We start from the raw sequence: 14,764 nt of genomic DNA on the forward strand, positions 1-14,764 counted from the left end.
CTTCTAAACTGTAATGGCATATCCTGCTATTCAACACAGCACTGCCCTAAACTGCACCATTCTATTCCCTGGCCCCCCCTCCACTCTATTCCCTGGCCTGCCCATGCTAATCCCTAACCCCCCCCACCACTCTATTCCCTAATCCCCCCCCACTCTATTCCCTGGCCCCCCTATGCTACACAGTCTAGTGTTCTAATCTAAACAGAACTGTATGAGTGTGCCCGTCATGCTTTTTAAAGGAGAGAGCTCAGCTTCCTTCCTGTTTAGGGATTCCTCCACCCTCCACCGCATCCCTCCTCCCCATTCCCTGCTCCATCACTCCCTCCATCCCTCCTCCCCATTCCCTGCTCAATCCCTCCCTCCATCCCTCCTCCCCATTCCCTGCTCAATCCCTCCCTCCATCCCTCCTCCCCATTCTCCCCTCAATCCCTCCCTCCATCCCTCCTCCCCATTCCCTGCTCAATCCCTCCCTCCATCCCTCCTCCCCATTCTCCCCTCCATCCCTCCATCCCTCCCTCCATCCCTCCTCCCCATTCCCCCCTCCATCCCTCCCTCCATCCCTCCTCCCCATTCCCCCCTCCATCCATCCATCCCTCCTCCCCATCCCTCCCTCCATCCCTCCTCCCCATTCCCCCCTCCATCCCTCCTCCCCATCCCTCCCTCCATCCCTCCTCCATCCCTCCCTCCATCCCTCCTCCCCATTCCCCCCTCCATCCCTCCCTCCATCCCTCCTCCCCATTCTCCCCTCCATCCATCCATCCCTCCTCCCCATCCCTCCCTCCATCCCTCCTCCCCATTCCCCCCTCCATCCCTCCCTCCATCCCTCCTCCCCATTCCCCGCTCCATCCCTCCCTCCATCCCTCCTCCCCATTCCCCCCTCCATCCCTCCCTCCATCCCTCCTCCCCATTCCCCCCTCCATCCCTCCCTCCATCCCTCCTCCCCATTCCCCCCTCCATCCCTCCCTCCATCCCTCCTCCCCATTCCCCCCTCCATTCCTCCCTCCCTCCATCCCTCCCTCCATCCCTCCCTCCCTCCATCCCTCCCTCCATCCATCCATCCCTTCCTCCATCCCTCCTCCCCATTCCCCGCTCCATCCCTCCCTCCATCCCTCCTCCCCATTCCCTGCTCCATCCCTTGACAATGTATCTGTATCCCTCCCTAAAGGTCAGAGCTCGTAGTGTGACCTTGTCTTCCATCAGGGAGGGCGTCCCGTCTTGAGAGTATAAAGAGCTGAGCCAGCGTCCAAAATGGCCCCCTATTCCCTATATCCCTCAAACTCAACTCTGGACCTCCAAGCCAGTTCCACTGCATTGTTTCCATTGTTGCCCTCTAATCAGGGACTGATTTAGACCTGGGACAACAGGTGTGCGCAATTAATTATCAGGTAGAACAGAAAAGCAGCAGGCTCCGGACCTCGTAGGGTAAGAGTTTAGTACCCCTGCCTTATATAGTGCATAGGGATTTGGTCAAAAGTAGTGCACTATATAGGGAATAGGATGCCATTTATTCTCTGTTTAACACCCCTTTAATGTCATCATGAAATATGAGGTCATTAGGAGATATTAAAACACTGCTGACAAACTCATTAACAGGAGACATTAAACGGGGCGGGGGTTGATTAATCCGCTTTAACGATTATTTTTAAGTGGTTCTGGTTTAAACTTAATACAGATTTACTGGGGATCTAAATGAAGACAAAACAGTAACACTGTGTGAAGGGTAGGGAGTCGAGAGGCCCTGAAGGGCAAGATAAAGTCGTTGGCGTTTGACCACAGCAAGTGTCCTCTCTCCTTCATTCCCTTTTAGCTGAACTTCAAAGGGCTCAAGGGGAACCAAAATTATTTCCAAACCATCCCAACAGTCCTACATTTTGTTAGTGGTTCAGACTTTTGTGATGGAGATCATTAGAAATATACCTATTTTAAAAGGTATTCAACAAAGGCTGCACACACACACACACACACACACACACACACACACACACACACACACACACACAGGTTTTATTTTTAAGCCATATTGTAGGCCTTCAAAGCACAATTATCTGATCCAACTCTTTAAAAAAAACAGAGCCTTTTGTTTTGAACCAATAACTTACTGTTTGACCCAATAATCTATCTGATTGGTTCCAAAAACCCTTTTCTCATCATGTTGTTTTGGACTACTGAAATCTGGTTGTGGCATGTGAGGCCTGTGTGTTTATGTAGAAATGTCACCCTCTTGTGGAATGGAAAAATAACAACAATTTGGGCGATCCGGAAATGATGTACTCATGACGTACATCCGTCATACCAACCAATCAGCGTGTACGTTTCCCACGTCTCCCTCCACAACCAGCTAGTTAGCTTTCTAGCTAAATGATACGGAACCCGAAAACCAAAGCGAACAACGCATTTTCTTTAATTTGTTAACGTTTAATGATACAACAAACGCGATCAATAATCAGCGTTTGTTTACGGTTTGTAACGCGCGTGAAAACGTACCTCTATAATCGAGGGTAGCGTCGCATTACCTTGTATTTTTCCACTGCACCGGTTTTATGTGAGCACAAAGGCCCATACAGCCCGCTGTTTCCAAGCATGTATCCTTGGGGTACTAACTACGGTGGTGGCCATCAACCACCTTCGCAGCAGAACTTTGGTGCGCCGTCTCCTCAAGGCGAAGGCTTCGGAGGAGGATTCGGGAGCTACGGAGCCGCTACGCCCACAGCTGCACCCGGTTCGACTTTCAACAGCCTGCGGGAGCAGCATCTCCAGCAGATGCAGCAGCTGCAACAGCTCCACCAAAAACAACTCCAATCCGTGCTGCACCACGACAGGAACGTAGATTCAAACCCCTATGGCGGCGGTGGTACTGCGGCCGAATCGTGGCAAGGCAGTACGGGATATGGGTATGGTTCAACGGGGCCCGGTGCCCCTTCCCCTTATCAAGATGAGTATCAGACCGTGCAAGCCGGTCCCCCCGGACCACAACAGCAGCTGCCGCCGCAACCACCACAGTCCCCGCAGTCCAAGGAGGCCCAGCCTCCCACACCAGATTCGACCCTTCCGGTGCCCACTCAGAACAATGGTACTCCAGCGACTAAAGAGGTAAACAAGAAAGAATCTTTGGCCTCGAAAGACCAGGCACATTCCTCTGCGTCGGAGGAGGAAAAGCCCGATTTTACGTCAATGTCTTTGCAGGTAATATCTTGGATGTGTATTTCACATTGCAGCAGTAGGTCTCCTTTCCACGGCGCATGCAAACGTACCGTACTTCATCTCAGGAATGACGAGAATGTAACTTATATGATTTGCAATTACTCATCGCATCAGGAAGTCGTTGTTTCTGCGTGCTATTGTCATAGCCTGACCCCAGATTTGTTTGTGTTGTATATCAAGCTCCTATGATTTATCAATGACCGTAGGAGTCTGCAAAACAGCACAAACAGATCTGGGACCAAGCTAGTAGTATTGTTGGTTTCTAATTGTATTGTGATCTTCTCATCACCCATCTTGCATGAGATAGGCCTACTTATCATTCCCCCACTCATCTCTCAGAGCAGGGTTTTAACTATAACACAATAGTAGCCATGTTTATTCCATCATATTTACAACAAGCAGGAAGGGAAAGGGGGCTGCACATCCTAACCAGCGTGTCTAATATTGTCATGTTGATATTATGTTTGTTGTTGTTGTCATCCAGGAGCAGCAGCAGTACTGGTACAAGCAGCATCTCCAGAATCTGCAGAGGCTGAAAGCAGAGAAGGCCAAACAAGGCCTGGGTGATGGCCCAGCGCCCCGGCCCCACTCGGCAGCCGCGCCTCCCCCTCCATCGGAACCCCCTAAGAACGCCCCTCCACCACCTCCACCCAAAGAGCAGCCCCCACCACCACCTCCACCAGAGGACAAAACGGTAAGGAGAAACCTGACTGCTTCACACGTCTGACATTAGAATTGTAGGTAAATATATTGGTCTGTGAGACATATCCCATTTATAACAGACGATGTGATATGTTACCTGTTTAAAAAAAATAATAATGAATTTGTGCGATTTTTCTCTGTGTATGAAAGGGATAATGTTGACATACGCAATCTTCTCCACACAATTGTCTCCTGAGAGTGTGATATGTTTTAAAATGCAACATCTTCAGAATGTAATGACTGTGTGGTAACAATTCAGTGATATGGTAGGTATTCACGTATCGGTTTACCAATGTCACGGGAAAAAATACAAATCATTGAATGGGAATGTTAATTAAGTTGCCTCACGCTACAGAAACAAGAGAAAGGCTCCTGCCCCTATATGTCATTCTGACTGGGACAAGGCTAAAGGACTCTACGTAAACGTAGCATCAAAGCTCCATTTTCATTGCTCTCTGCGTTGTTCTACGTAGTTCTGTGCAGATGAATATTTGGAACGGACCGTATTATGATGATCCGTTGCTCTGTTTGCGTAGATTTTGTAGAGCCCTTAAACTCTTCCAAGGCTTCCTTCCTTCCTTAGTTAGTTTGGGTTAACTTTACTACTACTCCTCTCCACCTGCAGCCTGCACCCCCAGTCCAGGACCCAGCAGAGGCAGCCCGGCTGCAGCAGCTCCAGAGCGCAGCGGCCCAGTGGCAGCAGGCCCAGCAGCAGAGAGCGGGCTACCAGTACCAAGCCCTGATGCGTCACCATGCTCAGCTTCAGGCCATCCTCAACCAGTACCAGCAGTGTATCCAACAACCTGCACATCTAGAGGTAAGCAATGCTCTAATGACACAATATTATTTCCATCCTTTCTAACTAGGTCTATGTCTAACTCGGTCTTACTGGGCCTAGGTCTTACTGGGCCTAGGTCTTACTGGGCCTAGGTCTTACTGGGCCTAGGTCTTACTGGGCCTAGGACTACTGGGCCTAGGTCTTACTGGGCCTAGGTCTTACTGGGCCTAGGACTACTGCTTCCACCAGAATCCAGCAGCTGTATACAAGGTTGTGGTCTGTTCAACTAGTTTAATGCTAATAGCAATCCACTTTATTTGCACAGAATCTTGCACTGATAAAATAAAATAACATTGTGGAGTGAGCATAGAAAGTATTATCGTATCGTGCTGTCTCTTTGCTCCTGTCAAAGTGTGTGCTGTCTCTTTGCTCCTGTCAGTGTGTGCTGTCTCTTTGCTCGTGTCAAAGTGTGTGCTGTCTCTTTGCTCCTGTCAAAGTGTGCTGTCTCTTTGCTCCTGTCAAAGTGTGTGCTGTCTCTTTGCTCCTGTCAAAGTGTGTGCTGTCTCTTTGCTCCTGTCAAAGTGTGTGCTGTCTCTTTGCTCCTGTCAAAGTGTGTGCTGTCTCTTTGCTCCTGTCAAAGTGTGTGCTGTCTCTTTGCTCCTGTCAAAGTGTGTGCTGTCTCTTTGCTCCTGTCAAAGTGTGCTGTCTCTTTGCTCCTGTCAAAGTGTGTGCTGTCTCTTTGCTCCTGTCAATGTGTGCTGTCTCTTTGCTCGTGTCAAAGTGTGTGCTGTCTCTTTGCTCGTGTCAAAGTGTGTGCTGTCTCTTTGCTCCTGTCAAAGTGTGTGCTGTCTCTTTGCTCCTGTCAAAGTGTGTGCTGTCTCTTTGCTCCTGTCAAAGTGTGTGCTGTCTCTTTGCTCCTGTCAATGTGTGTGCTGTCTCTTTGCTCCTGTCAAAGTGTGTGCTGTCTCTTTGCTCCTGTCAAAGTGTGCTGTCTCTTTGCTCCTGTCAAAGTGTGCTGTCTCTTTGCTCCTGTCAAAGTGTGCTGTCTCTTTGCTCCTGTCAAAGTGTGCTGTCTCTTTGCTCCTGTCAAAGTGTGTGCTGTCTCTTTGCTCCTGTCAAAGTGTGTGCTGTCTCTTTGCTCCTGTCAAAGTGTGTGCTGTCTCTTTGCTCCTGTCAAAGTGTGTGCTGTCTCTTTGCTCCTGTCAATGTGTGTGCTGTCTCTTTGCTCCTGTCAAAGTGTGTGCTGTCTCTTCTCCTGTCAAAGTGTGTGCTGTCTCTTCTCCTGTCAGGGTATTTATAGTTTCATTTTGAAAGATGAACAGATTAAGCCTGTTCTATTCTCCTCTGTAGACAATGCCATGGACACACAGCTTAAATTTCCACTTAAATAAAAGTTTTTCTAATTCCCACCTGTGTAGACGATGGCTATGGCCATGCAGCTGGGTCACTATGAGACGCAGCAGCAGCAGTTTGTCCCGGTGTTTGCAGACTGGGGCCGCACCTTCAGCCAGTGGCAAGAGCAGTTCCAGTCCTACCCACATAAAGACCAGCTACAGGACTATGAGTTACAGTGGAAACAGTGGCAGGAACAGATGAACTCCACCTCAGCACACCTACAGGTACAGTACAGCCTGAAGAGGAGAGGCCTCTCCTCTGCCTCTGGGGTCTGTTCAGTAGGATGTAATGTTACAGGACGTTTTAGATATATATATATATATATATATATATATATATATGGTCATCTGTCACATACAATAAGGGACTAGATTCAGCTGTAGTCATTGCATTTCTATCTGCATCGTTTTACGTTGCTGAATACATCCCCAGGCAGCTTCATGTGAAGGCGCTACTGATGTGAAAAGAGGATTCATAAATCTGATTGATTCGTTGCAGGAGAGGGTCACCACCCTGCGAGCCATGCAGCAACAGTACGGAGGCGGTGGCGGTGGACAGTACGGCGCTGATCAATACAGTAGTAGTAATCAGTATGGTAGTGGAGGGTACGGGGACCAGTATAACCAATATGGTCAGTACCCACACTCTGGACCGGACTCGCAGATTCAACAAGGTCACATGGTGAGCCCGTCCATGCCGTCCCAGCCAGGTAGCCAGCCATCGTCCGCCTCTGGATCCATGTCGCAGGGCCCTCGACCAGGGCAGCAAGGCCCCTCAAATGCCCAACGCATGGGAACCCCCACAGGAGAACCACACCAAGGGCCTCAGGCAGAGCAGTACAACCTGTCTGGACCTCCAGGGAGAGGGGCAGGCCCAGGAGGGGCAGGCCCAGGAGGGGCAGGCCCAGGAGGGAGAGGGGCAGGCCCAGGAGGGAGAGGGGCAGGCCCAGGAGGGGCAGGCCCAGGAGGGAGAGGGGCAGGCCCAGGAGGGAGAGGGGCAGGCCCAGGAGGGAGAGGGGCAGGCCCAGGAGGGAGAGGGGCGGCCAGACCACCAGTTCCACCACCAGGACAGCCTCCACCCTACCAAGGCCCCAGAGGACCAAGGTAACTTGTGTATTCATGACATAATGATATTCAAACTGTGTGATTGTGTTTCACTTGGGGGCTACCCTCTTGACCAGAGATATGTTGTTTGTACCTGAACATGACAATCTGGAGGTTAAATTAATAAAGGAAAATAATTGTGGCTTGGACAATGGTTAAAAAAAAGTTGCAATTTCCAAAAACAGGCTGTTGACAGACATTCATGTGATTTGCTTTCTTTTCAAGGTTTGATGGTCCGAGAGGGAACGGCCCACTGTTTGACCAGCAGCAGCAATCTGGTCAACAGCAGAGGTTTAATGCTCCACCAGGCCCCAGGTTCAACGAGCAGCGCCAGAGGTTCGACCAGCCTGGCCCCAGAGGACCAGGGCCTCGATTTGGGCAGCAGGGGTCCCGGTTCGACCAGCCCCCGAGACAGAGCCCCCCTGGCCGCTTTGAAAGACCACCTGGTCCCCCAGTACCCCATATAGGCCCACAGCCTAAACCAGACACTGGTAAAGACACACAACCACTACAGGGTAAGACTGAGACGCCGGCGGGCTCCAAGCCTCCTGCTAATAAACCTACCGGGCCAGCAGAACCAGGAGCAGAACCAGGAGCAGAACCGGAGGATATGTCAGAGGACATGTTGGACTCACTGGACGGCTTCTTCGTCCAAAATGACCCCATCCCTCAGACGAAGGCAGAAGCTGACGCTGCTGCTGCTGCTGCTGCTGCTGCTGCTGCTAGTAAGGGATCCACCGCCAACATGGAGAAGATGAGCCCTACTGGTCCTGCCGGTGCCAAGCCCCATGTGTCCACCGACGCCTCGGTGTCCCAGAAAACCGCTTCCCCCGCCAATACCGCTTTCAAACCAGGTGGACCGGATGGGCCATTGAAGAATAATGTCAGTAACAACAACAGGCCTCAGGGACCACCAGGGCCGAAGCCCCACGGACCGGAGCCTTCGAAGACAGACCCAATGACCAATCAACCTCCTGGTCCTCCGGGGCCCATGGGACGTGGTAGAGGGGGACGTGGCCAGCCGCTAGGGTCTGTCAGAGGAAGAGGGGAGGTGGATTTAGGGATGAGGGGAGGTAGAGGAAGAGGGGAGGTAGATTTAGGGATGAGGGGAGGTAGAGGAAGAGGGGAGGTAGATTTAGGGATGAGGGGAGGTAGAGGAAGAGGGGAGGTGGATGGAGGGATGAGGGGAGGTAGAGGAAGAGGGGAGGCAGATGGAGGGATGAGGGGAGGTAGAGGAAGAGGGGAGGTGGATGGAGGGATGAGGGGAGGTAGAGGACGAGGAGAGGCGGATGGAGGGATGAGGGGGCGAGGAGGAAGAGGTGGTCTGAGTGGACGTGGAGGAAAACAGCCCGGTATCCCAGACTTCAGTCCCAACACTATCCCCCTGGGAGGTGGGAGGACGGAGGACGACATGGAGGGTGTTCCTTACGACTACAGACCTCCACATGAAGAGATGAGATCACAACATGGAGGACCAGAGGAGGACTGGCAGCAGGACCCTTCACTGGAGAAACCTGGAGGTCCTCCTCTGGCTGAAGAGGAGATGTGGGTCCCTGAAGAACACTACTACCCTCCAGAGGACTACTACGAAGACCCAGGGAGAGGAGGTCCCCCTATGGGGAGAGGAGAGCATCTAGACGGGCACCACTGGGAGGAAGCAGACCCCCCACCTCCAGAGTACTGGGGAGAGGAAGGAGATCCCTACTGGATGGACCGGAGGCCCCCTCCTCATGGCATGAGAGGAGGCCCCCGAGCCCCCTTCCCTCCTGGGCGTGGTCGCCCTCCACGCGGCCGACCCGGCTTCATGCACCAGGGGGGTCCCAGACGCCCCCTTCCTCCTCCTCACGGAGCCATGGACCCCCATGACCCTCTAGGGTCCCCCATGGGGCCTCATGATGACATGGATCCTCTGGGACCCCCGCTGCATCGAGACTACAACCCCAGAGGGCCGCCCATACACCACGATATGATGGAGCGAGACATGAGGGGACGGCCTCCTCCACCAAGAGAGATGATGGACAGAGATCTGATGGGGCCTGGTGATCCTCCTCCATACCACGACATGGATAGGGACCTTGGCTGGCCCCCGGGCCCAGGACGACCCCCCAACCACGGCAGAGTCGGGCCAAGGGGTCCACCTCCCCTTGAGATGATGATGGAGCGAGGGGGGATGAGGAGGCGTCCTATGGGCCCTCGGGGAGCCCCGATGGGCAGGGGCCGGGGCATGATGCAGCAACCACCTCACCCACACGAGGAGATGGAGGGGTACCCCCACGACGGGTATGGGGAGGAGTTTGGTGGTCCTGATGATGATGGGTATGGAAGACCGCTACCACCACGTGATTGGCCGAACCGCCCGCCACATGAATACGAGCGTGAGGAGGAGTATTATCCCCATGAGCAACCTCCTCGTGGTGGGGAGTGGGACAGGGAGAGAGGACGACCACTACCAGAGAGAGACTACCCTCCCTACCCTCCCCCAGACCGCTTCAGAGAGGACGAGTGGACTGATGAAAGGGACCAAGATCGTCCTCCATACGCCTACGAGGGAGACAGAGATCGTCCTCCATACGCCTACGAGGGAGACAGAGATCGTCCTCCATTCGCCTACGAAGGAGACAGAGACCGTCCTCCATATGCCTACGAGGGAGAAGAGCATGGAAGAGGAAGCAAGCTACAAAGTCGCGACTACCCGGACGACCCTCCTTACAGGCACGATGAACCCCCCTACTTGCCCCCTCCAGAGTGGGAGAGATCAAGACCACCCCTTCCGGAGAGAAACTACCCCCCAGACTTTGAGGAGCGTAGGCCCCATTACGACGGGCGAGCCGAACCACCTAGATCAGATCTAGGTATCCCTCCATCCACACCTTCCCAGGCCCCTGCTCCTCCCAGTACTGGACCAGACAGTTCCTCAGAACCAGCCTCACAGGGAACTGGACCGGGCATACTGGCTCTGTCACAACGACAACATGAGATCATCCTGAAAGCTGCCCATGAGCTGAAGCTTATCAGGTAAATTAGAGACATCGGGGTCGGGTTCAATTCGGGAAGTACATTCCAATTCTCTTCGATGCTTTTCAATTAGGAAAATGTGGAATTGCAATTTGGTTTACTTTTGTAATTGCCTGGAATTGAAATGGAATTGACCCCCAACCATAAGATATGTATGTATGGAAAGGGTTGCCCATAAGATAGAAACTGTCTTGGTGAAACCTTTTTTAAAGACCACAATATATATCAAACTATACATTACATTTGGAAAGTATTCAGATCCCTTGACTTTTCCCACATTTTGTTACGTTACAGCCTTATTCTAAAATTGATTCAAAAATTATTTTTTAAATCTGATCAATCGACACACAATACCCCATAATGACAAAGCAAAAACAGTTTTAGATATCGTTGCAAATGTATAAAAAAATTGAACCTTAAATATCACATTTATATAAGTATTCAGACACTTTACTCAGTACTTTGTTGAAGCACTTTTGGCAGCAATTACAGCCTTGAGTTTTCTTGGGTATAATGCTACAAGCTTGGCACACCTGTATTTGGGGAGTTTCTCCCATTACTCTCTGCAGATCCTCTTAAGCTCTGTCAGGTTGGATTGGGAGCGTCGCTGCACAGATATTTTCATGTCTCTCCAGAGATGTTCGATCAGTTTCAAGTCCGGGCTCTGGCTGGGGCACTCAGAGACTTGTCCAGAAGCAACTCCTGCGTTGTCTTGGCTGTGTGCGTTGGGTCGTTGTCCTGTGGGAAAGTGGACCTTTGACCCAGTCTGATGTCCTGAGCTCTATGGAGCAGGTTTTCATCAATGATCTCTCTCTACTTTGCTCCGTTCATCTTACCCTCGATCCTGACTCGTCTCCCAGTTCCTGCCGCTAAAAAACATCCCCACAGCACAATGCTGCCACCACCATGCTTCACCGTAGGGATGGTGCCAGGTTTCCTCCAGATGTGATGCTTGGCATTCAGGCCAAAGAGTTCAATCTTGGTTTCATCAGACCAGAGAGTCTTGTTTCTCATGGTCTGAGAGTCCTTTAGGTGCCTTTTGGCAAACTCCAAGCGGGCTGTCATGTGCCTTTTACTGAGGATTGGCTTCCTTCTGGCCACTCTACCATAAAGGCCTGATTGGTAGAGTGCTGTAGAGATGGTTGTCCTTCTGGAAGGTTTTCCTGGTCACCTCCCTGACCAAGGCCCTTCTGCCCCAATTGCTCAGTTTGGCTGGGTGGCCAGCTCTAGGAAAAGTCTTGGTGGTTCCAAACTTCTTCCATTTAAGAATGATGGAGGCCACTGTGTTCTTGGGGACCTTCAATACTGCAGAAATGTTTTGGTATCCTTCCCCAGATCTGTGCCTTGACACAATCCTGTCTCGGAGCTCTATGGACAATTCCTTCGACATGGCTTGGTTTTTGCTCTGACATGTACTGTCAACTGTGGGACCTTATATAAACAGGTGTGTGCCTTTCCAAATCATGTCCAATCAATTGAATTTACCACAGGTGGACTCCAATCAAGTTGTAGAAACATCTCAGGGATGATCAGTGGAAACAGTAATGCACCAGCTCAATTTCAAGTCTCATAGTAAAGGGTCTGAATACTTAAGGAAGGAGGTTTTCCATTGGTGTAAAGTACTTAAGTAAAAATACTTGAAAGTTCATCTTAAGTAGTTTTATTGGGTATCTTTACTATTAATATTTTGGAAAACTTTTACTTCACTACATTCCTAAAGAAAATAATGTACTTTTTACTCCATACATTTTCCCTGACACCCAACAGTACTCGTTACATTTTGAAGGCTTAGCAGGACAGGAAAAATGTCTAATTCACCCACTTCTCACAAGAGAACCCTAGTCATCCTTACTGCCTCTGATCTGGCGGACTCACTAAACACATGCTTCATTTGTAAATTATCTTTGACAGTTGGAGCGTGCCCCTGGCTATCTTTTAAATACATTTTTTAAAACACTAGACAATGTAGTGGTCTGGTTTGCTTTAATATAAGGAATTTGAAATTATTTATACTTGTACTTTTTGATACTTAAGTACATTTTATCAATTACATTTTCTTTTGATACTTAAGTATATTTAAAAACATATACTTTTAGACTTTTACTTAAGTAGTATTTTACTGGGTGACTTTCACTTTTACTTGAGTCATTTTCTATTAAGGTATCTTTACTTTTACTCAAGTATGACATTTGGGTACTTTTTCTACTACTGGGTATTTCTATTTTTTTATTCGCAATCATTTCTAAAACCCTGTTTTTGCTTCGTCTTTATGGGGTATTGTGTGTAGATTGAGGAGGGGGGAAAAAAACAATTGAATCCATTTTAGAATAAGGCTGTAACATAACAAAATGTGGAAAAAGTCTAGGTCTGAATATTTTTAGTTTTTCTTTATTTTTACTATTTTCTACATTGTAGAAAAATAGTGAAGACATCAAAACCATGAAGTAACACATATGGAATCATGTAGTAACCAAAAGTGTTGAATAAATCAAAATATATTTGAGATTTTCCAAAGTGGCCACCCTTTTCCTTGATGACAGCTCTGCACATAGTTTTGATGTCTTCACTATTATTCACTTGAACGAGTAGGTGTGTCCAAATTTTTGACTGGCAATGTATAGTTTTTTGAAATGCTGTTTTTCACAACTGTTTTTTTGTGAGACACCTCTGTATGTAGCCTGAGGACCTGCCTGTTTGTGCTATCATTCTACTCATTGCCACCCTTTTGTGATACCATGTTTGGAGTACACGGAGAGGAATGTTAGCACAAAATAGGTTCTGGATTCCAGGCTACTCTGTACATGCATATTAGCAAATGAATCACACAGCACTTTAAATACAATATAGGTCTGTTTCTCTGGTACTGAACAGAGAAATGCAGGAGAATTTGACCGAGGGAGAGGCCCTATCCATCACGTCTGACCCCAAGACGGAGCTCCCTGCTGGGCTACTGGGGCTGGAGATACCCCCTGAGGTCCGGAGTGCCCTGCAGGTAAACAACCACACCTTATTGATATAAAATAGTACTAAATCATTTATATATTTGACATAAAATATAGAATTGAACTCTCCGGGAACTTTGAATGAAATCCTGGTTTAGAGGGTTCCAGGTTTCCTGCTTGTTCCCTCCTGATTCCGGGAATCCGCCAATCGGAATTTGGGAAAAGCAGGGAATTTATTGAAAGTTCTTGGAACCCTATGTATAACTGTTCAATCTTACAGTTGAGCCATGTCACTAGCTAGGTTTCCATCCAATTGGCGACAGATTTACATGCAAATATTCAAAGAAATCGACGTGAATTATACGCATTTTCTCCACCAGAGATGTTTCCATCCAGTTGACTAGTTGTGGATAAAAAGTTGTGTGTGATGACATTATGCACATCCAAATGACTTTTTCCGTTGTATTTTCATCTCTGCTGATGGTTTTGGCACACAAAAAAATGGTTGAGTTTTATAAAGCAAATGTGCCCTGTGTTTATTTCCACGTGCTTTAGCCAACATCTCAGCCAGTGCAGGTAAACTACCTACATGATGAGATTATTATGGATAAGAGTCATGCTATTTTGATTTGTCAAATGGGCACCCAAGCATCGATCATCATGTCACCAGAATAAGACCCTCAATATTTATTGGAAAGGAGCATCAAGCTCATCACTGTGCTCTTTTACCACCCTGTGAAGTTCAGAACTTATTTAATCTGTAGTCTAATAAACTGCGTGCATTTACCCAGTCATAGTGGGAGGAGCACACAACAACGTTTCCACCTCCATGTCTTGCACCTATTTATTTTACCGACTCAAGCGCCCACCTTGTCTAGTGTGTTTTGTTAGACAGTTAGAAAGTTTACTGCCAGATTTGTGGTTGTCATCAGGCCTCTCGTGGCATTTTAGTAATTTTTTATTATACTGTATGTACTTTACTCTCATAAAAAGTTTGGTTGGAAACCTGGTTATAATAGTTGGTTATAATAGTTGGTTATAATAGTTGGTTATAAACCTGGTTATAATAGTTGGTTATAATAGTTGGTTATGAACCTGGTTATAAACCTGGTTATAATAGTTGGTTATAATAGTGGTTATAGACCTGGTTATAATAGTTGGTTATGAACCTGGTTATAATAGTTGGTTATAATAGTTGGTTATAGACCTGGTTATAATAGTTGGTTATGATGTTGGTTATAATAGTTGGTTATAATAGTTGGTTATAATAGTTGGTTATGAACCTGGTTATAATAGTTGGTTATAGACCTGGTTATAATAGTTGGTTATAATAGTTGGTTATAGACCTGGTTATAAACCTGGTTATAATAGTTGGTTATAAACCTGGTTATAATAGTTGGTTATGAACCTGGTTATAATAGTTGTTATGAACCTGGTTATAATAGTTGGTTATAGACCTGGTTATAATAGTTGGTTATAAACCTGGTTATAATAGTTGGTTATAATAGTTGGTAATAGACCTGGTTATAATAGTTGGTTATAAACCTGGTTATAATAGTTGGTTATAATAGTTGGTTATAAACCTGGTTATAATAGTTGGTTATAATAGTTGGTTATAGACCTGGTTA

The 14,764-nt window shown here is 48.2% G+C and overlaps 1 protein-coding gene across 1 annotated transcript in view; it reads left to right on the forward strand.

Annotated features, from left to right (window-relative positions):
• The first annotated feature begins 2,316 nt into the window (after positions 1-2,316).
• The window catches only part of ylpm1 (YLP motif containing 1), a 59,054-nt gene continuing 46,606 nt past the window's right edge, over positions 2,317-14,764 (forward strand). Inside the window, exons 1-8 of the mRNA XM_029689561.1 lie at positions 2,317-3,183; positions 3,686-3,895; positions 4,529-4,720; positions 6,100-6,300; positions 6,575-6,998; positions 7,422-8,252; positions 8,436-10,194; positions 13,042-13,186. Of these exons, the coding sequence (XP_029545421.1) occupies positions 2,581-3,183; positions 3,686-3,895; positions 4,529-4,720; positions 6,100-6,300; positions 6,575-6,998; positions 7,422-8,252; positions 8,436-10,194; positions 13,042-13,186 (4,365 nt within the window). The 5' untranslated portion in view covers positions 2,317-2,580. The remainder of the gene's footprint in view (positions 3,184-3,685; positions 3,896-4,528; positions 4,721-6,099; positions 6,301-6,574; positions 6,999-7,421; positions 8,253-8,435; positions 10,195-13,041; positions 13,187-14,764) is intronic.

The sequence above is a fragment of the Salmo trutta genome, chromosome 1 (genome assembly GCF_901001165.1).
Source record: "Salmo trutta chromosome 1, fSalTru1.1, whole genome shotgun sequence".
Lineage (NCBI taxonomy): Eukaryota > Metazoa > Chordata > Actinopteri > Salmoniformes > Salmonidae > Salmo > Salmo trutta.